The 25,156-nt window shown below is 53.1% G+C and overlaps 2 protein-coding genes and 1 long non-coding RNA gene across 3 annotated transcripts in view; 1 reads left to right on the top strand and 2 right to left on the bottom strand.

The window, feature by feature from the left end:
* LOC140346765 (stromelysin-3-like) overlaps positions 1-6,133 on the top strand; it is a 42,771-nt gene extending 36,638 nt beyond the window's left edge. Inside the window, exons 6-8 of the mRNA XM_072432955.1 lie at positions 4,180-4,384; positions 5,200-5,457; positions 5,550-6,133. Coding sequence (XP_072289056.1) covers positions 4,180-4,384; positions 5,200-5,457; positions 5,550-5,686 — 600 coding nt within the window. The 3' untranslated portion in view covers positions 5,687-6,133. The remainder of the gene's footprint in view (positions 1-4,179; positions 4,385-5,199; positions 5,458-5,549) is intronic.
* A 914-nt stretch (positions 6,134-7,047) lies between these two features.
* Positions 7,048-16,021, bottom strand: LOC140347568 (uncharacterized). Its single transcript, XR_011924384.1, has 4 exons — positions 15,855-16,021; positions 7,287-7,443; positions 7,166-7,214; positions 7,048-7,097 (listed from the first exon to the last, which is right to left on the bottom strand). It is a non-coding gene; the product is annotated as an uncharacterized lncRNA (long non-coding RNA).
* A 2,126-nt stretch (positions 16,022-18,147) lies between these two features.
* The window catches only part of gramd2b (GRAM domain-containing protein 2B), a 33,676-nt gene continuing 26,667 nt past the window's right edge, over positions 18,148-25,156 (bottom strand). The window contains exon 14 of the mRNA XM_072432952.1: positions 18,148-18,763. Coding sequence (XP_072289053.1) covers positions 18,722-18,763 — 42 coding nt within the window. The 3' untranslated portion in view covers positions 18,148-18,721. The remainder of the gene's footprint in view (positions 18,764-25,156) is intronic.

Genomic DNA, 25,156 nt, shown 5'->3' with positions numbered 1-25,156 from the left:
CTCCTGGGCGGGTGTACATGTTTCAGCTCCTGGGCGGGTGCACATGTTTCAGCTCCTGGGCGGGTGTACATGTTTCAGCTCCTGGGCGGGTGTACATGTTTCAGCTCCTGGGCGGGTGTACATGTTTCAGCTCCTGGGCGGGTGTACAGGTTTCAGCTCCTGGGCGGGTGTACATGTTTCAGCTCCTGGGCGGGTGTACATGTTTCAGCTCCTGGGCGGGTGTACATGTTTCAGCTCCTGGGCGGGTGTACATGTTTCAGCTCCTGGGCGGGTGTACATGTTTCAGCTCCTGGGCGGGTGTACATGTTTCAGCTCCTGGGCGGGTGCACATGTTTCAGCTCCTGGGCGGGTGTACATGTTTCAGCTCCTGGGCAGGTGTACATGTTTCAGCTCCTGGGCGGGTGCACATGTTTCAGCTCCTGGGCGGGTGTACATGTTTCAGCTCCTGGGCGGGTGTACAGGTTTCAGCTCTTGGGCGGGTGTACAGGTTTCAGCTCCTGGGCGGGTGTACAGGTTTCAGCTCCTGGGCGGGTGTACAGGTTTCAGCTCCTGGGCGGGTGTACATGTTTCAGCTCCTGGGCGGGTGTACATGTTTCAGCTCCTGGGCGGGTGTACATGTTTCAGCTCCTGGGCGGGTGTACATGTTTCAGCTCCTGGGCGGGTGCACATGTTTCAGCTCCTGGGCGGGTGTACATGTTTCAGCTCCTGGGCGGGTGTACATGTTTCAGCTCCTGGGCGGGTGCACATGTTTCAGCTCCTGGGCGGGTGTACATGTTTCAGCTCCTGGGCGGGTGCACATGTTTCAGCTCCTGGGCGGGTGTACAGGTTTCAGCTCCTGGGCGGGTGTACAGGTTTCAGTTCCTGGGCGGGTGTACATGTTTCAGCTCCTGGGCGGGTGTACATGTTTCAGCTCCTGGGCGGGTGTACATGTTTCAGCTCCTGGGCGGGTGTACAGGTTTCAGCTCCTGGGCGGGTGCACATGTTTCAGCTCCTGGGCGGGTGTACATGTTTCAGCTCCTGGGCGGGTGTACATGTTTCAGCTCCTGGGCGGGTGCACATGTTTCAGCTCCTGGGCGGGTGTACATGTTTCAGCTCCTGGGCGGGTGCACATGTTTCAGCTCCTGGGCGGGTGAACATGTTTCAGCTCCTGGGCGGGTGTACATGTTTCAGCTCCTGGGCGGGTGTACATGTTTCAGCTCCTGGGCGGGTGTACATGTTTCAGCTCCTGGGCGGGTGTACATGTTTCAGCTCCTGGGCGGGTGCACATGTTTCAGCTCCTGGGCGGGTGTACATGTTTCAGCTCCTGGGCGGGTGTACATGTTTCAGCTCCTGGGCGGGTGCACATGTTTCAGCTCCTGGGCGGGTGCACATGTTTCAGCTCCTGGGCGGGTGTACATGTTTCAGCTCCTGGGCGGGTGTACATGTTTCAGCTCCTGGGCGGGTGTACATGTTTCAGCTCCTGGGCGGGTGTACATGTTTCAGCTCCTGGGCGGGTGTACAGGTTTCAGCTCCTGGGCGGGTGTACATGTTTCAGCTCCTGGGCGGGTGTACATGTTTCAGCTCCTGGGCGGGTGTACATGTTTCAGCTCCTGGGCGGGTGTACAGGTTTCAGCTCCTGGGCGGGTGCACATGTTTCAGCTCCTGGGCGGGTGTACATGTTTCAGCTCCTGGGCGGGTGTACATGTTTCAGCTCCTGGGCGGGTGCACATGTTTCAGCTCCTGGGCGGGTGTACATGTTTCAGCTCCTGGGCGGGTGCACATGTTTCAGCTCCTGGGCGGGTGTACATGTTTCAGCTCCTGGGCGGGTGTACATGTTTCAGCTCCTGGGCGGGTGTACATGTTTCAGCTCCTGGGCGGGTGTACATGTTTCAGCTCCTGGGCGGGTGTACATGTTTCAGCTCCTGGGCGGGTGTACATGTTTCAGCTCCTGGGCGGGTGTACATGTTTCAGCTCCTGGGCGGGTGTACATGTTTCAGCTCCTGGGCGGGTGCACATGTTTCAGCTCCTGGGCGGGTGTACATGTTTCAGCTCCTGGGCGGGTGTACATGTTTCAGCTCCTGGGCGGGTGTACATGTTTCAGCTCCTGGGCGGGTGCACATGTTTCAGCTCCTGGGCGGGTGTACATGTTTCAGCTCCTGGGCGGGTGTACATGTTTCAGCTCCTGGGCGGGTGCACATGTTTCAGCTCCTGGGCGGGTGTACAGGTTTCAGCTCCTGGGCGGGTGTACATGTTTCAGCTCCTGGGCGGGTGTACAGGTTTCAGCTCCTGGGCGGGTGTACATGTTTCAGCTCCTGGGCGGGTGTACATGTTTCAGCTCCTGGGCGGGTGTACATGTTTCAGCTCCTGGGCGGGTGCACATGTTTCAGCTCCTGGGCGGGTGTACATGTTTCAGCTCCCCTGGCGGGTGTACAGGTTTCAGCTCTTGGGCGGGTGTACAGGTTTCAGCTCCTGGGCGGGTGTACAGGTTTCAGCTCCTGGGCGGGTGTACAGGTTTCAGCTCCTGGGCGGGTGTACATGTTTCAGCTCCTGGGCGGGTGTACATGTTTCAGCTCCTGGGCGGGTGTACATGTTTCAGCTCCTGGGCGGGTGTACATGTTTCAGCTCCTGGGCGGGTGCACATGTTTCAGCTCCTGGGCGGGTGTACATGTTTCAGCTCCTGGGCGGGTGTACATGTTTCAGCTCCTGGGCGGGTGCACATGTTTCAGCTCCTGGGCGGGTGTACATGTTTCAGCTCCTGGGCGGGTGCACATGTTTCAGCTCCTGGGCGGGTGTACAGGTTTCAGCTCCTGGGCGGGTGTACAGGTTTCAGTTCCTGGGCGGGTGTACATGTTTCAGCTCCTGGGCGGGTGTACATGTTTCAGCTCCTGGGCGGGTGTACATGTTTCAGCTCCTGGGCGGGTGTACAGGTTTCAGCTCCTGGGCGGGTGCACATGTTTCAGCTCCTGGGCGGGTGTACATGTTTCAGCTCCTGGGCGGGTGTACATGTTTCAGCTCCTGGGCGGGTGCACATGTTTCAGCTCCTGGGCGGGTGTACATGTTTCAGCTCCTGGGCGGGTGCACATGTTTCAGCTCCTGGGCGGGTGAACATGTTTCAGCTCCTGGGCGGGTGTACATGTTTCAGCTCCTGGGCGGGTGTACATGTTTCAGCTCCTGGGCGGGTGTACATGTTTCAGCTCCTGGGCGGGTGTACATGTTTCAGCTCCTGGGCGGGTGCACATGTTTCAGCTCCTGGGCGGGTGTACATGTTTCAGCTCCTGGGCTGGTGTACATGTTTCAGCTCCTGGGCGGGTGCACATGTTTCAGCTCCTGGGCGGGTGCACATGTTTCAGCTCCTGGGCGGGTGTACATGTTTCAGCTCCTGGGCGGGTGTACATGTTTCAGCTCCTGGGCGGGTGTACATGTTTCAGCTCCTGGGCGGGTGTACATGTTTCAGCTCCTGGGCGGGTGTACAGGTTTCAGCTCCTGGGCGGGTGTACATGTTTCAGCTCCTGGGCGGGTGTACATGTTTCAGCTCCTGGGCGGGTGTACATGTTTCAGCTCCTGGGCGGGTGTACAGGTTTCAGCTCCTGGGCGGGTGCACATGTTTCAGCTCCTGGGCGGGTGTACATGTTTCAGCTCCTGGGCGGGTGTACATGTTTCAGCTCCTGGGCGGGTGCACATGTTTCAGCTCCTGGGCGGGTGTACATGTTTCAGCTCCTGGGCGGGTGCACATGTTTCAGCTCCTGGGCGGGTGTACATGTTTCAGCTCCTGGGCGGGTGTACATGTTTCAGCTCCTGGGCGGGTGTACATGTTTCAGCTCCTGGGCGGGTGTACATGTTTCAGCTCCTGGGCGGGTGTACATGTTTCAGCTCCTGGGCGGGTGTACATGTTTCAGCTCCTGGGCGGGTGTACATGTTTCAGCTCCTGGGCGGGTGTACATGTTTCAGCTCCTGGGCGGGTGCACATGTTTCAGCTCCTGGGCGGGTGTACATGTTTCAGCTCCTGGGCGGGTGTACATGTTTCAGCTCCTGGGCGGGTGTACATGTTTCAGCTCCTGGGCGGGTGTACATGTTTCAGCTCCTGGGCGGGTGCACATGTTTCAGCTCCTGGGCGGGTGTACATGTTTCAGCTCCTGGGCGGGTGTACATGTTTCAGCTCCTGGGCGGGTGTGAAAGGTGTAACCGGTGTTCCCTCTCCAGCCGGACGTGTGCCAGACGGACTTCGACGCCGCGGCGCTGATCCGGGGCGAGCTCTTCTTCTTTAAATCGGGTTTCGTGTGGCGGGTGCGCGAGGGCCGCCTGGAGAACGGGTACCCGGCTCTGGCGTCGCGGCACTGGAGAGGAATCCCCCAGAACATCGACGCGGCGTTTGAGGACAAGTCTGGAAACATCTGGTTCTTCCAAGGTCAGAGCGTCTGGTCAAACCTATAAAGGAAGTCCAGATCTGACCATCGCGTTTGACCGCTGTAAAAGCACTTTTGTTTTTGTATTTATCTGTTCAACTTTTCCTAAACAATTCATGTGTTTTTTTAACGTAACCTTCAATTATAAGTATTATTTTATTTTGATGGGACTTTACAATAATGAATCCTTAATTATTGTTGATTTGACCAATTGAAAAGTGGTGAGATCATGTCAAACTCTGGCCCGCGGGCCAAATCCGGCCCGCCGATTATTTAAAATTTATATTAAAAAAAAAATATATATATATATATATATATATATATATATCATTTAATCGACTCATAGAACCGTAGTTGCATACGTAACCGTTTTTATGGCTAAAACTACGCGTCCCACAATGCCGTGGGTGGCCGCCCCTCCCCCACAGGGCTCTGCTGCACTGCTGTGAGGGAGAAGTGCACTTGAAGCACTTTAGAGCAGAAGTTTAGTGGAGTCAGTTCAGGTGAACAGAGAACTACAGACGTGGAACTGTTAGTTACATTTAAAAGTTTATTTTGTTCTAAAGTCACATGTTTATCTCTGTAGAACTGTAGATCATCTCTGAAGTTGTAATGACATAAACTGAAGCTCATGTTGTTTTTATAAATACAGTTCAGTTTATGAGAACAAACGTTTTGTCATTTTAGGATTTATAAAGATATTTATTTATTATATTTTTAATAGTTTTATGTTTGACGTTATGTTCGGCCCCCGACCCAAATGAGTTTGACACCCCTGAACTAGAGCCAAGTACTCTAACAGCCTCCCCTCGTGCAGGGCATCATTACTGGGTGTTTGACGCGCAGATGCGGCAGCGGGGCCCGGAGCCTCTGTCGTCCCTGGGCGTGTCGGGCCCCGGGCTGCAGGCGTCTCTGCGCTGGGGCCACGACCACAGCTTCGACACGCTGCTGTTCAGAGGAGAACACTTCTGGAGGTTCAGTCCTAAAGAGGGCCGTGTGGAGCCCGTGGCCCCGCGCAGCCTGAGCGCCTGGAGGGGCCCCCGAGACATCGACGCCGCCTTCAGGGACATCTACGGTACGTGTGTGGGATGCCCTCCCGTCACTTGCTGCTGGACGAGAGTTTGTGTGGTCTGAATAAAGGTGTGGTTGTTGTGTGCTGGTTGCTAGGTTACGCTCACCTGATCCGGGGCCGTCAGTACTGGAAGTTTGACCCTGTCGGGCTCAACGCTCTGGACCCGGTGGGCGTGGCCCTGGAGGGTTATCCACGCTACATCGGAGTCGACTTCTTCAACTGCAGGATCTGAACCGACCCTCCGACCGGGGCCCGCCGCACTCCGACCGGGGCCCGCCGCGCTCCGACCGGGGCCCGCCGCGATGTGACCGGGGCCCGCCGCACTTTCTATTGTTGGACTTTTTACTTGGATTTTAATCTCAGGAACTAACGGTTCAGACTGTGCTGCAGTTTCTTTGTTTTGCACAATATTTCTGATATTTTTAATGTAGAAAACCAGGTCTAAACCAGGTCTAAACCAGGTCTAAACCAGGTCTAAACCAGGTCTAAACCAGGTCTAAACCAGGTCTAAACCAGGTCTAAACCAGGACTAAACCAGGTCTAAACCAGGTCTAAACCAGGTCTAAACCAGGTCTAAACCAGGATTAAACCTGGACTAAACCAGGACTAAATCAGGACTAACAGTGCAGTACGCTGCAACTGTCTCATATTTAAACTCTTTTAGTGTTGTACATATTTACTTTGTTAATCCAACATCTGTACATGTCATTTAAAAAAAAAAATCGTTTAATAAAATCATATTCTTTGATGTAAAGGATGAACGTCAGAATGTGAGTGAACGCCTCAGGTCATGGGGGACGTGGAGGACATGGAGGACGTGGAGGTCATGGAGGACATGGGGGACGTGGAGGACATTGAGGTCATGGAGGTCATGGGGGACATGGGGGACATGGAGGTCATGGAGGTCGTGGAGGACATGGAGGCTATGGACGACATGGAGGACGTGGAGGACATGGGGGACATGGAGGACATTGAGGTCATGGAGGTCATGGGGGACATGGGGGACATGGAGGTCATGGAGGTCGTGGAGGACATGGAGGCTATGGACGACATGGAGGACGTGGAGGACATGGGGGACATGGAGGACATTGAGGTCATGGAGGTCATGGGGGACATGGGGGTCATGGAGGTCATGGAGGTCATGGGGGACGTGGAGGACATGGAGGCTATGGACGACATGGAGGACGTGGAGGACATGGGGGACATTGAGGTCATGGAGGTCATGGGGGACATGGGGGACATGGAGGTCATGGAGGTCATGGAGGTCATGGGGGACATTGAGGTCATGGAGGTCATGGGGGACATGGAGGTCATGGAGGTCATGGGGGACATGGAGGTCATGGAGGTCATGGGGGACATGGAGGTCATGGAGGTCATGGGGGACATGGAGGTCATGGAGGTCATGGGGGTCATGGAGGTTTAAGGTTCAGTAGTTGTAATGACAGTATTTATATATATATATATTTATTTATATATACATATACATGTATATGTGGTCTACCACTCATCAGTGGTGAGGAGCTGCAGCAGATCACATGATCATAAATGAAGCAGTTTCATTAAGTTTATGATTAGAGCAGTTTGAGTGTTTTCATGTGGAGTGTGTGTGGAGCCCCCTGGTGGTGAACACGGAGCTGTTGTACCTGAAACAACAAATATCAAAACTGAAAATACGACAGAAACACGGCTCCAAACCTGGACTAAGTCTGACCTGGAGAATCCAGAGGAGTTTGGAGCTGTGAGTCTGGACTGGACCAGGTCTGGACCAGGACTTTGGACATCAGCAGGACCAGGACGGGGACCAGGACTTTGGACATCAGCAGGACCAGGACGGGGACCAGGACTTTGGACATCAGCAGGACCAGGACGGGGACCAGGACTTGAGGCTGGTCTGAGGAGGGTCTTCTGTGCGTGACAGAGCCGCTCTCTGCTGCAGAGACACAGAGACTCCTCCAGGGGGCGCAGCGGGATCTGAGCTAAAGCTGCATTCTGGAACATCCACAGAAAGACAAGTTTATTTGTGTCGCACGTTTCACACACAAGACAATTCATAGAGCTCAAAACAGGAAAAATGCATTAAAATCACAAATAAATGACAGAAATCACAAAACAGTTTAAGAAATAAAAGAGAAGCGAGCAAAGTAAATCCTTTCAGTCATATGACACCAGCAGGAGGCCGCTCCATGTTTAGTCCTGACTCTGGCACCAGCAGGAGGCCATGTTTAGTGCTGACTCTGGCACCAGCAGGAGGCCGGTCCATGTTTAGTCCTGACTCTGGCACCAGCAGGAGGCCGGTCCATGTTTAGTCCTGACTCTGGCACCAGCAGGAGGCCGCTCCATGTTTAGTCCTGACTCTGGCACCAGCAGGAGGCCGCTCCATGTTTAGTGCTGACTCTGGCACCAGCAGGAGGCCATGTTTAGTGCTGACTCTGGCACCAGCAGGAGGCCGGTCCATGTTTAGTCCTGACTCTGGCACCAGCAGGAGGCCGGTCCATGTTTAGTCCTGACTCTGGCACCAGCAGGAGGCCGGTCCATGTTTAGTCCTGACTCTGGCACCAGCAGGAGGCCGGTCCATGTTTAGTCCTGACTCTGGCACCAGCAGGAGGCCGCTCCATGTTTAGTCCTGACTCTGGCACCAGCAGGAGGCCGGTCCATGTTTAGTCCTGACTCTGGCACCAGCAGGAGGCCGGTCCATGTTTAGTCCTGACTCTGGCACCAGCAGGAGGCCATGTTTAGTCCTGACTCTGGCACCAGCAGGAGGCCGGTCCATGTTTAGTCCTGACTCTGGCACCAGCAGGAGGCCGGTCCATGTTTAGTCCTGACTCTGGCACTAGCAGGAGGCCGCTCCATGTTTAGTCCTGACTCTGGCACCAGCAGGAGGCCGGTCCATGTTTAGTCCTGACTCTGGCACCAGCAGGAGGCCATGTTTAGTCCTGACTCTGGCACCAGCAGGAGGCCGGTCCATGTTTAGTCCTGACTCTGGCACCAGCAGGAGGCCGGTCCATGTTTAGTCCTGACTCTGGCACCAGCAGGAGGCCGCTCCATGTTTAGTCCTGACTCTGGCACCAGCAGGAGGCCGGTCCATGTTTAGTCCTGACTCTGGCACCAGCAGGAGGCCGCTCCATGTTTAGTCCTGACTCTGGCACCAGCAGGAGGCCGCTCCATGTTTAGTCCTGACTCTGGCACCAGCAGGAGGCCGGTCCATGTTTAGTCCTGACTCTGGCACCAGCAGGAGGCCGCTCCATGTTTAGTCCTGACTCTGGCACCAGCAGGAGGCCGGTCCATGTTTAGTCCTGACTCTGGCACCAGCAGGAGGCCGCTCCATGTTTAGTCCTGACTCTGGCACCAGCAGGAGGCCGCTCCATGTTTAGTCCTGACTCTGGCACCAGCAGGAGGCCGGTCCATGTTTAGTCCTGACTCTGGCACCAGCAGGAGGCCGCTCCATGTTTAGTCCTGACTCTGGCACCAGCAGGAGGCCGGTCCATGTTTAGTCCTGACTCTGGCACCAGCAGGAGGCCGGTCCATGTTTAGTCCTGACTCTGGCACCAGCAGGAGGCCGCTCCATGTTTAGTCCTGACTCTGGCACCAGCAGGAGGCCGCTCCATGTTTAGTCCTGACTCTGGCACCAGCAGGAGGCCGGTCCATGTTTAGTCCTGACTCTGGCACCAGCAGGAGGCCGGTCCATGTTTAGTCCTGACTCTGGCACCAGCAGGAGGCCGGTCCATGTTTAGTCCTGACTCTGGCACCAGCAGGAGGCCGCTCCATGTTTAGTCCTGACTCTGGCACCAGCAGGAGGCCGCTCCATGTTTAGTCCTGACTCTGGCACCAGCAGGAGGCCGCTCCATGTTTAGTCCTGACTCTGGCACCAGCAGGAGGCCGCTCCATGTTTAGTCCTGACTCTGGCACCAGCAGGAGGCCGGTCCATGTTTAGTCCTGATTCTGGCACCAGCAGGAGGCCGCTCCATGTTTAGTCCTGACTCTGGCACCAGCAGGAGGCCGCTCCATGTTTAGTCCTGACTCTGGCACCAGCAGGAGGCCGCTCCATGTTTAGTCCTGACTCTGGCACCAGCAGGAGGCCGGTCCATGTTTAGTCCTGACTCTGGCACCAGCAGGAGGCCGGTCCATGTTTAGTCCTGACTCTGGCACCAGCAGGAGGCCGGTCCATGTTTAGTCCTGACTCTGGCACCAGCGGGAGGCCGGTCCATGTTTAGTCCTGACTCTGGCACCAGCGGGAGGCCGCTCCATGTTTAGTCCTGACTCTGGCACGAGCAGGAGGCCGGTCCATGTTTAGTCCTGACTCTGGCACCAGCAGGAGGCCGGTCCATGTTTAGTCCTGACTCTGGCACCAGCAGGAGGCCGCTCCATGTTTAGTCCTGACTCTGGCACCAGCAGGAGGCCGCTCCATGTTTAGTCCTGACTCTGGCACCAGCAGGAGGCCGCTCCGTGTTTAGTCCTGACTCTGGCACCAGCAGGAGGCCGCTCCGTGTTTAGTCCTGACTCTGGCACCAGCAGGAGGCCGCTCCGTGTTTAGTCCTGACTCTGGCACCAGCAGGAGGCCGCTCCATGTTTAGTCCTGACTCTGGCACCAGCAGGAGGCCGCTCCATGTTTAGTCCTGACTCTGGCACCAGCAGGAGGCTGGTCCATGTTTAGTCCTGACTCTGGCACCAGCAGGAGGCCGGTCCATGTTTAGTCCTGACTCTGGCACCAGCAGGAGGCCGGTCCATGTTTAGTCCTGACTCTGGCACCAGCAGGAGGCCGCTCCATGTTTAGTCCTGACTCTGGCACCAGCAGGAGGCCGCTCCATGTTTAGTCCTGACTCTGGCACCAGCAGGAGGCCGCTCCATGTTTAGTCCTGACTCTGGCACCAGCAGGAGGCCGCTCCATGTTTAGTCCTGACTCTGGCACCAGCAGGAGGCCGCTCCATGTTTAGTCCTGACTCTGGCACCAGCAGGAGGCCGCTCCATGTTTAGTCCTGACTCTGGCACCAGCAGGAGGCCGCTCCATGTTTAGTCCTGACTCTGGCACCAGCAGGAGGCCGCTCCATGTTTAGTCCTGACTCTGGCACCAGCAGGAGGCCGCTCCATGTTTAGTCCTGACTCTGGCACCAGCAGGAGGCCGCTCCATGTTTAGTCCTGACTCTGGCACCAGCAGGAGGCCGCTCCATGTTTAGTCCTGACTCTGGCACCAGCAGGAGGCCGGTCCATGTTTAGTCCTGACTCTGGCACCAGCGGGAGGCCGCTCCATGTTTAGTCCTGACTCTGGCACCAGAAGGAGGCCGCTCCATGTTTAGTCCTGACTCTGGCACCAGCAGGAGGCCGCTCCATGTTTAGTCCTGACTCTGGCACCAGCAGGAGGCTGGTCCATGTTTAGTCCTGACTCTGGCACCAGCAGGAGGCCGGTCCATGTTTAGTCCTGACTCTGGCACCAGCAGGAGGCCGCTCCATGTTTAGTCCTGACTCTGGCACCAGCAGGAGGCCGCTCCATGTTTAGTCCTGACTCTGGCACCAGCAGGAGGCCGCTCCATGTTTAGTCCTGACTCTGGCACCAGCAGGAGGCCGGTCCATGTTTAGTCCTGACTCTGGCACCAGCAGGAGGCCGGTCCATGTTTAGTCCTGACTCTGGCACCAGCAGGAGGCCGGTCCATGTTTAGTCCTGACTCTGGCACCAGCAGGAGGCCGGTCCATGTTTAGTCCTGACTCTGGCACCAGCAGGAGGCAGGTCCATGTTTAGTCCTGACTCTGGCACCAGCGGGAGGCCGGTCCATGTTTAGTCCTGACTCTGGAACCAGCGGGAGGCCGGTCCATGTTTAGTCCTGACTCTGGCACCAGCGGGAGGCCGGTCCATGTTTAGTCCTGACTCTGGCACCAGCGGGAGGCCGGTCCATGTTTAGTCCTGACTCTGGCACCAGCGGGAGGCCGGTCCATGTTTAGTCCTGACTCTGGCACCAGCGGGAGGCCGGTCCATGTTTAGTCCTGACTCTGGCACCAGCAGGAGGCCGCTCCATGTTTAGTCCTGACTCTGGCACCAGCAGGAGGCCGCTCCGTGTTTAGTCCTGACTCTGGCACCAGCAGGAGGCCGCTCCGTGTTTAGTCCTGACTCTGGCACCAGCAGGAGGCCGCTCCGTGTTTAGTCCTGACTCTGGCACCAGCAGGAGGCCGCTCCATGTTTAGTCCTGACTCTGGCACCAGCAGGAGGCCGCTCCATGTTTAGTCCTGACTCTGGCACCAGCAGGAGGCTGGTCCATGTTTAGTCCTGACTCTGGCACCAGCAGGAGGCTGGTCCATGTTTAGTCCTGACTCTGGCACCAGCAGGAGGCCGGTCCATGTTTAGTCCTGACTCTGGCACCAGCAGGAGGCCGCTCCATGTTTAGTCCTGACTCTGGCACCAGCAGGAGGCCGCTCCATGTTTAGTCCTGACTCTGGCACCAGCAGGAGGCCGCTCCATGTTTAGTCCTGACTCTGGCACCAGCAGGAGGCCGCTCCATGTTTAGTCCTGACTCTGGCACCAGCGGGAGGCCGGTCCATGTTTAGTCCTGACTCTGGCACCAGCAGGAGGCCGGTCCATGTTTAGTCCTGACTCTGGCACCAGCAGGAGGCCGGTCCATGTTTAGTCCTGACTCTGGCACCAGCAGGAGGCCGCTCCATGTTTAGTCCTGACTCTGGCACCAGCAGGAGGCCGCTCCGTGTTTAGTCCTGACTCTGGCACCAGCAGGAGGCCGCTCCATGTTTAGTCCTGACTCTGGCACCAGCAGGAGGCCGCTCCGTGTTTAGTCCTGACTCTGGCACCAGCAGGAGGCCGCTCCATGTTTAGTCCTGACTCTGGCACCAGCAGGAGGCCGCTCCATGTTTAGTCCTGACTCTGGCACCAGCAGGAGGCTGGTCCATGTTTAGTCCTGACTCTGGCACCAGCAGGAGGCTGGTCCATGTTTAGTCCTGACTCTGGCACCAGCAGGAGGCCGCTCCATGTTTAGTCCTGACTCTGGCACCAGCAGGAGGCCGCTCCATGTTTAGTCCTGACTCTGGCACCAGCAGGAGGCCGCTCCATGTTTAGTCCTGACTCTGGCACCAGCAGGAGGCCGCTCCATGTTTAGTCCTGACTCTGGCACCAGCAGGAGGCCGCTCCATGTTTAGTCCTGACTCTGGCACCAGCAGGAGGCCGCTCCATGTTTAGTCCTGACTCTGGCACCAGCAGGAGGCCGCTCCATGTTTAGTCCTGACTCTGGCACCAGCAGGAGGCCGGTCCATGTTTAGTCCTGACTCTGGCACCAGCAGGAGGCTGGTCCATGTTTAGTCCTGACTCTGGCACCAGCAGGAGGCTGGTCCATGTTTAGTCCTGACTCTGGCACCAGCAGGAGGCCGCTCAATGTTTAGTCCTGACTCTGGCACCAGCAGGAGGCCGCTCCATGTTTAGTCCTGACTCTGGCACCAGCAGGAGGCCGCTCCATGTTTAGTCCTGACTCTGGCACCAGCAGGAGGCCGCTCCATGTTTAGTCCTGACTCTGGCACCAGCAGGAGGCCGCTCCATGTTTAGTCCTGACTCTGGCACCAGCAGGAGGCAACTCCATGTTTAGTCCTGACTCTGGCACCAGCAGGAGGCTGGTCCATGTTTAGTCCTGACTCTGGCACCAGCAGGAGGCCGGTCCATGTTTAGTCCTGACTCTGGCACCAGCAGGAGGCCGCTCCATGTTTAGTCCTGACTCTGGCACCAGCAGGAGGCCGCTCCATGTTTAGTCCTGACTCTGGCACCAGCAGGAGGCCGCTCCATGTTTAGTCCTGACTCTGGCACCAGCAGGAGGCCGGTCCATGTTTAGTCCTGACTCTGGCACCAGCAGGAGGCCGCTCCATGTTTAGTCCTGACTCTGGCACCAGCAGGAGGCCGCTCCATGTTTAGTCCTGACTCTGGCACCAGCAGGAGGCCGCTCCATGTTTAGTCCTGACTCTGGCACCAGCAGGAGGCCGCTCCATGTTTAGTCCTGACTCTGGCACCAGCAGGAGGCCGCTCCATGTTTAGTCCTGACTCTGGCACCAGCAGGAGGCCGCTCCATGTTTAGTCCTGACTCTGGCACCAGCAGGAGGCCGGTCCATGTTTAGTCCTGACTCTGGCACCAGCAGGAGGCCGCTCCATGTTTAGTCCTGACTCTGGCACCAGCAGGAGGCCGCTCCATGTTTAGTCCTGACTCTGGCACCAGCAGGAGGCCGCTCCATGTTTAGTCCTGACTCTGGCACCAGCAGGAGGCCGGTCCATGTTTAGTCCTGACTCTGGCACCAGCAGGAGGCCGCTCCATGTTTAGTCCTGACTCTGGCACCAGCAGGAGGCCGGTCCATGTTTAGTCCTGACTCTGGCACCAGCAGGAGGCCGCTCCATGTTTAGTCCTGACTCTGGCACCAGCAGGAGGCCGCTCCATGTTCAGTCCTGACTCTGGCACCAGCAGGAGGCCGCTCCATGTTTAGTCCTGACTCTGGCACCAGCAGGAGGCCGCTCCATGTTTAGTCCTGACTCTGGCACCAGCAGGAGGCTGGTCCATGTTTAGTCCTGACTCTGGCACCAGCAGGAGGCCGGTCCATGTTTAGTCCTGACTCTGGCACCAGCAGGAGGCCGCTCCATGTTTAGTCCTGACTCTGGCACCAGCAGGAGGCCGCTCCATGTTTAGTCCTGACTCTGGCACCAGCAGGAGGCCGCTCCATGTTTAGTCCTGACTCTGGCACCAGCAGGAGGCCGCTCCATGTTTAGTCCTGACTCTGGCACCAGCAGGAGGCCGCTCCATGTTTAGTCCTGACTCTGGCACCAGCAGGAGGCCGGTCCATGTTTAGTCCTGACTCTGGCACCAGCAGGAGGCCGCTCCATGTTTAGTCCTGACTCTGGCACCAGCAGGAGGCCGCTCCATGTTTAGTCCTGACTCTGGCACCAGCAGGAGGCAACTCCATGTTTAGTCCTGACTCTGGCACCAGCAGGAGGCTGGTCCATGTTTAGTCCTGACTCTGGCACCAGCAGGAGGCCGGTCCATGTTTAGTCCTGACTCTGGCACCAGCAGGAGGCCGCTCCATGTTTAGTCCTGACTCTGGCACCAGCAGGAGGCCGCTCCATGTTTAGTCCTGACTCTGGCACCAGCAGGAGGCCGCTCCATGTTTAGTCCTGACTCTGGCACCAGCAGGAGGCCGGTCCATGTTTAGTCCTGACTCTGGCACCAGCAGGAGGCCGCTCCATGTTTAGTCCTGACTCTGGCACCAGCAGGAGGCCGCTCCATGTTTAGTCCTGACTCTGGCACCAGCAGGAGGCCGCTCCATGTTTAGTCCTGACTCTGGCACCAGCAGGAGGCCGCTCCATGTTTAGTCCTGACTCTGGCACCAGCAGGAGGCCGGTCCATGTTTAGTCCTGACTCTGGCACCAGCAGGAGGCCGCTCCATGTTTAGTCCTGACTCTGGCACCAGCAGGAGGCCGGTCCATGTTTAGTCCTGACTCTGGCACCAGCAGGAGGCCGCTCCATGTTTAGTCCTGACTCTGGCACCAGCAGGAGGCCGCTCCATGTTTAGTCCTGACTCTGGCACCAGCAGGAGGCCGCTCCATGTTTAGTCCTGACTCTGGCACCAGCAGGAGGCCGCTCCATGTTTAGTCCTGACTCTGGCACCAGCAGGAGGCCGCTCCATGTTTAGTCCTGACTCTGGCACCAGCAGGAGGCCGGTCCATGTTTAGTCCTGACTCTGGCACCAGCAGGAGGCCGCTCCATGTTTAGTCCTGACTCTGGCACCAGCAGGAGGCCGGTCCATGTTTAGTCCTGACTCTGGCACCAGCAGGAGGCCGCTCCATGTTTAGTCCTGACTCTGGCACCAGCAGGAGGCCGCTCCATGTTCAGTCCTGACTCTGGCACCAGCAGGAGGCCGCTCCATGTTTAGTCCTGACTCTGGCACCAGCAGGAGGCCGCTCCATGTTTAGTCCTGACTCTGGCACCAGCAGGAGGCTGGTCCATGTTTAGTCCTGACTCTGGCACCAGCAGGAGGCCGGTCCATGTTTAGTCCTGACTCTGGCACCAGCAGGAGGCCGCTCCATGTTTAGTCCTGACTCTGGCACCAGCAGGAGGCCGGTCCATGTTTAGTCCTGACTCTGGCACCAGCAGGAGGCCGCTCCATGTTTAGTCCTGACTCTGGCACCAGCAGGAGGCCGCTCCATGACCTAATGGCAGCATTTAGAGGTTGAACAGTATGGGTCCCAGGACTGACCCTTGGGGCACCCCACAGGTCAGGGGCATGTGGTCTGAGACACAGTTTCCAATTCAAACAAAGAACAGCTGAACTCCAGATATAAAGAAACTAAACCAGGACCAAACCAGGACTTGTTCAGAACACTGGAGCAGATTAAACACGAAGGTAACCATAGTGACACCTATAGTGGGCGGAGCTCTGACCTGCAGCAGCAGCCTTTGGTTCTTCATGTCCTGTTTCCACGGCAACACGTAGAAGCGCGGGATCATGGGATGTAAGGCAGAGAAGAGAGGGGCGTGGCCTGAGGAGGGATGGGCGTTGCCTGAGGGTTGACGGGCGTAACCTGAAGACAGAGGGGCGTGGTCTGAGGACGGAGATACATGCCTTGAGGATGGAGGGGCGTGGACTGTGGAGAAAGGGGGGTGGCCTGCAGGGGATGGGGTGTGGCCTGCAGGGGATGGGGCGTGGCCAGAGGATCTGAAACACACACAGTGGCAGAGTCCTCACATCGCACACTTTACAGACACATTCACACACACACAAGAGGATCAGAATGTGTGGTGTTTAGTGGGCGGGGCTAGGGGGTAGGTGAAAACATGCTCTAAAGACGAGGGAACGCTGTGACACAGACGGGTGTGGTCAAAGACACGCCCAGAATCATCAGAAATAAGCTGAAGTGAAAGCAGCTGATTTCATATCAATCCAAGACAAACTCTGTGTTACCATGACAACAAACACACTAAAGAGGAGCTGGATAAGGCTAACGCTAAGCAGTAAGTATCACTTTACTTCTATTCATGAAAATATACTTTGGTTATTATAAAACCCATGAAAGAAAGTTCTAAATGACACGTCTTTAAGAAGAACTTTCCATAAAGCAACAATGTCTGTGATGATGAAATATACAAATAATATATATAATATAATATACATGAAGTTTAAAGTCACTAATGTTTTATCAAACATAAACAATTGTTTGTGTTTTTATCTCCTCTTCATGTAGTAATGTTACTCTGTGACAGTGACAGTATAAGTATATAATATAAGTTATATACTATAAGTCATATACTATAAGTTATATAATATAAGTCATATACTATAAGTTATATAATATAAGTCATATACTATAAGTTATATAATATAAGTCATATACTATAAGTTATATAATATAAGTTATATACTATAAGTTATATAATATAAGTTATATAACTATAACTGTCACTTATGGTCTATAAGTGACAGTGTCACTGAGACGTTAAATGTCATTTCTCACGAACGGATATTCCTCAAAAACAGGGTCATGTCCAATAGCGCCCCCTGTGTCTGTGAGAGGAAGAGCGCCCCCTGTGTCTGTGAGAGGAAGAGCGCCCCCTGTGTCTGTGAGAGGAAGAGCGCCCCCTGTGTGTGAGAGGAAGAGCGCCCCCTGTGTCTGTGAGAGGAAGAGCGCCCCCTGTGTCTGTGAGAGGAAGAGCGCCCCCTGTGTGTGAGAGGAAGAGCGCCCCCTGTGTCTATGAGAGGAAGAGCGCCCCCTGTGTCTGTGAGAGGAAGAGCGCCCCCTGTGTCTATGAGAGGAAGAGCGCCCCCTGTGTCTATGAGAGGAAGAGCGCCCCCTGTGTCTGTGAGAGGAAGAGCGCCCCCTGTGTCTGTGAGAGGAAGAGCGCCCCCTGTGTCTGTGAGAGGAAGAGCGCCCCCTGTGTCTGTGAGAGGAAGAGCGCCCCCTGTGTCTATGAGAGGAAGAGCGCCCCCTGTGTCTATGAGAGGAAGAGCGCCCCCTGTGTCTGTGAGAGGAAGAGCGCCCCCTGTGTCTATGAGAGGAAGAGCGCCCCCTGTGTGTGTGAGAGGAAGAGCGCCCCCTGTGTCTGAAACATGAGCTTCAGCTTCTGGAAAACAAAACGACTCAATATATTTATGACAGATTCATCTTTTTCTGGACTGAGACTTTTGAAACATTTAAACAGAATAAACGCTTGTTACTCACTGGAGCCGCTCCGTCTCTGTCCCGGGCGCCATGTTTACCGTCGCCATGGAAACGCAGCCCGGTGCATCCTGGGTACTGCACTGGTGATGTCACGACTACTTCCTGTGCAAAAGGAAACTACGACATAAAGATACAAAATAATCACATGACATAATGTGAAGAAACATTTCATAGTTTTAAAGCTTTTATTGTTCATTTTTGTCTCACATTTGTCTCATTTGTCTCACATTTGTCTCATTTGTCTCACATTTGTCTCATATTGGTCCTCATGTCCTGAGAGAGGGGGAGGAGCTCGGACTAGAGCTGAGGCTCATCAGGAATGCCTCAGCAGGAGGAAGTGTCTGGGGTGAGGGAAGTGTGGATTTGACCTTGAGTCTGGAAACGACCGATGAAGAAAAACACTTTTGCCTCGTCAGCAAAAACACAATAAATAACTTTATTTCACAAAAGACTCAAAACTCACAGTTGATTTGAGTCGAAACAGAAGAAACTAAACTGCTCAAAACAGGATGAGTTTTTATTCCCAGAAAACATCAGAAACGACTCAACTTTTGCTCTATTAGTTTTATTTGAGCAACAAAAACATCGAGTGTCAAACTTTGGACAAACAAAGATCTGAAGAGGACGAATCTTCTTCTTTTACAAAACTATATCATATTTACATTTCTATTTCATGAAGAACAAAGAGTCTGAGCTCCACCAGGGGGTGTGGCCTGTCCACCAGGGGGTGTGGCCTGTCCACCGGGGGGTGTGGCCTGTCCACCGGGGGGTGTGGCCTGTCCACCGGGGGGTGTGGCCTGTCCACCGGGGGGTGTGGCCTGTCCACCAGGGGGTGTGGCCTGTCCACCAGGGGGTGTGGCCTGTCCACCAGGGGGTGTGGCCTGTCCACCGGGGGGTGTGGCCTGTCCACCGGGGGGTGTGGCCTGTCCACCGGGGGGTGTGGCCTGTCCACCGGGGGGTGTGGCCTGTCCACCAGGGGGTGTGGCCTGTCCACCGGGGGGTGTGGCCTGTCCACCGGGGGGTGTGGCCTGTCCACCGGGGGGTGTGGCCTGTCCACCAGGGGGTGTGGCCTGTCCACCAGGGGGCGGCAACTCAGGAGGCCTCGTCCAGAAGCCTCTGCAGGTTCCTCTGCACCTGAAACCAGAGACATAAGGACTAAACCAGGTCTAAACCAGGATTAAACCTGGACTAAACCAGGTCTAAACCAGGTCTAAACCAGGTCTAAACCAGGTCTAAACCAGGTCTAAACCAGGTCTAAACCAGGACTAAACCAGGATTAAACCTGGACTAAACCAGGTCTAAACCAGGTCTAAACCAGGTCTAAACCAGGTCTAAACCAGGTCTAAACCAGGTCTAAACCAGGATTAAACCTGGACTAAACCAGGTCTAAACCAGGTCTAAACCAGGATTAAACCTGGACTAAACCAGGTCTAAACCAGGTCTAAACCAGGACTAAACCAGGTCTAAACCAGGTCTAAACCAGGACTAAACCAGGTCTAAACCAGGTCTAAACCAGGTCTAAACCAGGATTAAACCTGGACTAAACCAGGTCTAAACCAGGTCTAAACCAGGATTAAACCTGGACTAAACCAGGTCTAAACCAGGACTAAACCAGGTCTAAACCAGGTCTAAACCAGGACTAAACCAGGTCTAAACCAGGTCTAAACCAGGTCTAAACCAGGATTAAACCTGGACTAAACCAGGTCTAAACCAGGACTAAACCAGGTCTAAACCAGGATTAAACCTGGACTAAACCAGGTCTAAACCAGGTCTAAACCAGGTCTAAACCAGGTCTAAACCAGGTCTAAACCAGGATTAAACCTGGACTAAACCAGGTCTAAACCAGGTCTAAACCAGGTCTAAACCAGGTCTAAACCAGGTCTAAACCAGGTCTAAACCAGGACTAAACCAGGTCTAAACCAGGTCTAAACCAGGTCTAAACCAGGATTAAACCTGGACTAAACCAGGTCTAAACCAGGTCTAAACCAGGACTAAACCAGGTCTAAACCAGGTCTAAACCAGGACTAAACCAGGTCTAAACCAGGTCTAAACCAGGATTAAACCTGGACTAAACCAGGTCTAAACCAGGTCTAAACCAGGATTAAACCTGGACTAAACCAGGTCTAAACCAGGTCTAAACCAGGACTAAACCAGGTCTAAACCAGGTCTAAACCAGGACTAAACCAGGTCTAAACCAGGTCTAAACCAGGATTAAACCTGGACTAAACCAGGTCTAAACCAGGTCTAAACCAGGACTAAACCAGGTCTAAACCAGGATTAAACCTGGACTAAACCAGGTCTAAACCAGGTCTAAACCAGGACTAAACCAGGTCTAAACCAGGTCTAAACCAGGACTAAACCAGGTCTAAACCAGGATTAAACCTGGACTAAACCAGGTCTAAACCAGGTCTAAACCAGGACTAAACCAGGTCTAAACCAGGTCTAAACCAGGTCTAAACCAGGTCTAAACCAGGTCTAAACCAGGTCTAAACCAGGTCTAAACCAGGTCTAAACCAGGTCTAAACCAGGACTAAACCAGGTCTAAACCAGGTCTAAACCAGGTCTAAACCAGGTCTAAACCAGGACTAAACCAGGTCTAAACCAGGTCTAAACCAGGTCTAAACCAGGACTAAACCAGGTCTAAACCAGGTCTAAAGCAGGACTAAACCAGGTCTAAACCAGGTCTAAACCAGGTCTAAACCAGGACTAAACCAGGACTAAACCAGGTCTAAACCAGGTCTAAACCAGGTCTAAACCAGGACTAAACCAGGTCTAAACCAGGACTAAACCAGGTCTAAACCAGGTCTAAACCAGGTCTAAACCAGGACTAAACCAGGTCTAAACCAGGACTAAACCAGGTCTAAACCAGGTCTAAAGCAGGACTAAACCAGGTCGAAACCAGGTCTAAACCAGGTCTAAACCAGGACTAAACCAGGTCTAAACCAGGACTAAACCAGGTCTAAACCAGGTCTAAACCAGGACTAAACCAGGTCTAAACCAGGTCTAAACCAGGACTAAACCAGGTCTAAACCAGGACTAAATCAGGTCTAAACCAGGACTAAACCAGGTCTAAACCAGGTCTAAACCAGGACTAAACCAGGTCTAAACCAGGACTAAACCAGGACTAAACCAAGTCTAAACCAGGACTAAACCAAAACTAAACCAGGTCTAAACCAGGACTAAACCAGGACTAAACCAGGACTAAACCAGGACTAAACCAGGACTAAACCAGGACTAAAGCAGGTCTAAACCAGGACTAAACCAGGTCTAAACCAGGTCTAAACCAGGACTAAACCAGGTCTAAACCAGGACTAAACCAGGACTAAAGCAGGTCTAAACCAGGACATAACCAGGTCTAAACCAGGACTAAACCAGGACTAAACCAGGTCTAAACCAGGACTAAACCAGGACTAAACCAGGTCTAAACCAGGACTAAACCAGGACTAAACCAGGTCTAAACCAGGTCTAAACCAGGACTAAACCAGGACTAAACCAGGACTAAACCAGGTCTAAACCAGGTCTAAACCAGGACTAAACCAGGACTAAACCAGGTCTAAACCAGGTCTAAACCAGGACTAAACCAGGACTAAACCAGGACTAAACCAGGTCTAAACCAGGTCTAAACCAGGTCCAAACCAGGTCTAAACCAGGACTAAACCAGGACTAAACCAGGACTAAACCAGGTCTAAACCAGGTCTAAACCAGGACTAAACCAGGACTAAACCAGGACTAAACCAGGTCTAAACCAGGTCTAAACCAGGACTAAACCAGGACTAAACCAGGTCTAAACCAGGACTAAACCAGGTCTAAACCAGGACTAAACCAGGTCTAAACCAGGTCTAAACCAGGTCTAAACCAGGACTAAACCAGGACTAAACCAGGACTAAACCAGGACTAAAGCAGGACTAAACCAGGACTAAACCAGGTCTAAACCAGGTCTAAACCAGGACTAAACCAGGTCTAAACCAGGACTAAACCAGGTCTAAACCAGGACTAAACCAGGACTAAACCAGGACTAAACCAGGTCTAAACCAGGACTAAACCAGGACTAAACCAGGTCTAAACCAGGACTAAACCAGGACTAAACCAGGACTAAACCAGGACTAAAGCAGGTCTAAACCAGGACTAAACCAGGTCTAAACCAGGACTAAACCAGGACTAAACCAGGTCTAAACCAGGACTAAACCAGGACTAAACCAGGACTAAACCAGGTCTAAACCAGGACTAAACCAGGACTAAACCAGGTCTAAACCAGGACTAAACCAGGTCTAAACCAGGTCTAAACCAGGACTAAACCAGGACTAAACCAGGACTAAACCAGGTCCAAACCAGGACTAAACCAGGACTAAACCAGGACTAAACAAGGTCTAAACAAGGTCTAAACCAGGACTAAACCAGGTCTAAACCAGGACTAAACCAGGTCTAAACCAAGACTAAACCAGGACTAAACCAGGTCTAAACCAGGACTAAACCAGGTCCAAACCAAGACTAAACCAGGACTAAACCAGGACTAAACCAGGTCTAAACCAGGACTAAACCAGGACTAAACCAGGACTAAACAAGGTCTAAACAAGGTCTAAACCAGGACTAAACCAGGACTAAACCAGGACTAAACCAGGACTAAACCAGGACTAAACCAGTTCTAAACCAGGTCTAAACCAGGACTAAACCAGGACTAAACCAGGTCTAAACCAGGTCTAAACCAGGTCCAAACCAGGTCTAAACCAGGACTAAACCAGGACTAAACCAGGACTAAACCAGGTCTAAACCAGGTCTAAACCAGGACTAAACCAGGACTAAACCAGGACTAAACCAGGTCTAAACCAGGTCTAAACCAGGGCTAAACCAGGTCTAAACCAGGTCTAAACCAGGACTAAACCAGGACTAAACCAGGACTAAACCAGGACTAAACCAGGTCTAAACCAAGACTAAACCAGGACTAAACAAGGACTAAACCAGGGCTAAACCAGGTCTAAACCAGGTCTAAACCAGGACTAAACCAGGACTAAACCAGGACTAAACCAGGACTAAACCAGGTCTAAACCAAGACTAAACCAGGACTAAACAAGGACTAAACCAGGGCTAAACCAGGTCTAAACCAGGTCTAAACCAGGACTAAACCAGGTCTTAACCAGGACTAAACCAGGACTAAACCAGGACTAAACCAGGTCTAAACCAAGACTAAACCAGGACTAAACCAGGACTAAACCAGGACTAAACCAGGTCTAAACCAGGACTAAACCAGGACTAAACCAGGTCTAAACCAGGACTAAACCAGGACTAAACAAGGACTAAACCAGGTCTAAACCAGGTCTAAACCAGGACTAAACCAGGACTAAACCAGGACTAAACCAGGACTAAACCAGGTCTAAACCAGGTCTAAACCAGGACTAAACCAGGACTAAACCAGGTCTAAACCAGGTCTAAACCAGGACTAAACCAGGACTAAACCAGGACTAAACCAGGTCTAAACCAGGTCTAAACCAGGTCCAAACCAGGTCTAAACCAGGACTAAACCAGGACTAAACCAGGTCTAAACCAGGTCTAAACCAGGACTAAACCAGGACTAAACCAGGACTAAACCAGGTCTAAACCAGGTCTAAACCAGGACTAAACCAGGTCTAAACCAGAACTAAACCAGGACTAAACCAGGACTAAACCAGGACTAAACCAGGTCTAAACCAGGACTAAACCAGGACTAAACCAGGTCTAAACCAGGACTAAACCAGAACTAAACCAGGTCTAAACCAGGACTAAACCAGGACTAAACCAGGACTAAAGCAGGACTAAACCAGGACTAAACCAGGTCTAAACCAGGTCTAAACCAGGTCTAAACCAGGTCTAAACCAGGACTAAACCAGGACTAAACCAGGACTAAACCAGGTCTTAACCAGGACTAAACCAGGACTAAACCAGGACTAAACCAGGTCCAAACCAGGTCTAAACCAGGACTAAACCAGGACTAAACCAGGACTAAACCAGGTCTAAACCAGGTCTAAACAAGGACTAAACCAGGACTAAACCAGGACTAAACCAGGTCTAAACCAGGACTAAACCAGGTCTAAACCAGGTCTAAACCAGGACTAAACCAGGACTAAACCAGGACTAAACCAGGTCTAAACCAGGTCTAAACCAGGACTAAACCAGGACTAAACCAGGTCTAAACCAGGTCTAAACCAGGACTAAACCAGGACTAAACCAGGTCTAAACCAGGTCTCAACCAGGTCTAAACCAGGTCTAAACCAGGACTAAACCAGGACTAAACCAGGTCTAAACCAGGACTAAACCAGGTCTAAACCAGGTCTAAACCAGGACTAAACCAGGACTAAACCAGGACTAAACCAGGACTAAACCAGGGCTAAACCAGGTCTAAACCAGGTCTAAACCAGGACTAAACCAGGACTAAACCAGGTCTTAACCAGGACTAAACTAGGACTAAACCAGGACTAAAGCAGGACTAAACCAGGACTAAACCAGGTCTAAACCAGGTCTAAACCAGGACTAAACCAGGTCTAAACCAGGACTAAACCAGGACTAAACCAGGACTAAACCAGGTCTAAACCAGGTCTAAACCAGGACTGAACCAGGACTAAACCAGGACTAAACCAGGTCCAAACCAGGTCTAAACCAGGACTAAACCAGGTCTAAACCAGGACTAAACTAGGTCTAAACCAGGTCTAAACCAGGACTAAACCAGGTCTAAACCAGGTCTAAACCAGGTCTAAACCAGGACTAAACCAGGACTAAACCAGGTCCAAACCAGGTCCAAACCAGGTCTAAACCAGGTCTAAACCAGGTCTAAACCAGGTCTAAACCAGGACTAAACCAGGACTAAACCAGGACTAAACCAGGTCTAAACCAGGACTAAACCAGGACTAAACCAGGTCTAAACCAGGACTAAACCAGGTCTAAACCATGACTAAACCAGGACTAAACCAGGTCTAAACCAGGTCTAAACCAGGTCTAAACCAGGACTAAACCAGGACTAAACCAGGACTAAACCAGGACTAAACCAGGACTAAACCAGGACTAAAGCAGGTCTAAACCAGGACTAAACCAGGACTAAACCAGGTCTAAACCAGGTCTAAACCAGGACTAAACCAGGACTAAACCAGGACTAAACCAGGACTAAACCAGGTCTAAACCAGGTCTAAACCAGGACTAAACCAGGACTAAACCAGGTCTAAACCAGGTCTAAACCAGGACTAAACCAGGACTAAACCAGGACTAAACCAGGTCTAAACCAGGACTAAACCAGGACTAAACCAGGACTAAACCAGGTCTAAACCAGGTCTAAACCAGGACTAAACCAGGACTAAACCAGGTCTAAACCAGGTCTCAACCAGGTCTAAACCAGGTCTAAACCAGGACTAAACCAGGACTAAACCAGGTCTAAACCAGGTCTAAACCAGCACTAAACCAGGACTAAACCAGGTCTAAACCAGGTCTAAACCAGGACTAAACCAGGACTAAACCAGGACTAAACCAGGTCTTAACCAGGACTAAACCAGGACTAAAGCAGGACTA

The sequence above is a fragment of the Eucyclogobius newberryi genome, unplaced genomic scaffold, assembly GCF_026437365.1.
Source record: "Eucyclogobius newberryi isolate DKJ021-1_F unplaced genomic scaffold, fEucNew1.0.hap1 SCAF_6, whole genome shotgun sequence".
In the NCBI taxonomy this organism is placed as follows: Eukaryota; Metazoa; Chordata; class Actinopteri; order Gobiiformes; family Gobiidae; genus Eucyclogobius; species Eucyclogobius newberryi.
This window is presented reverse-complemented; position numbering and strand designations above follow the sequence as displayed.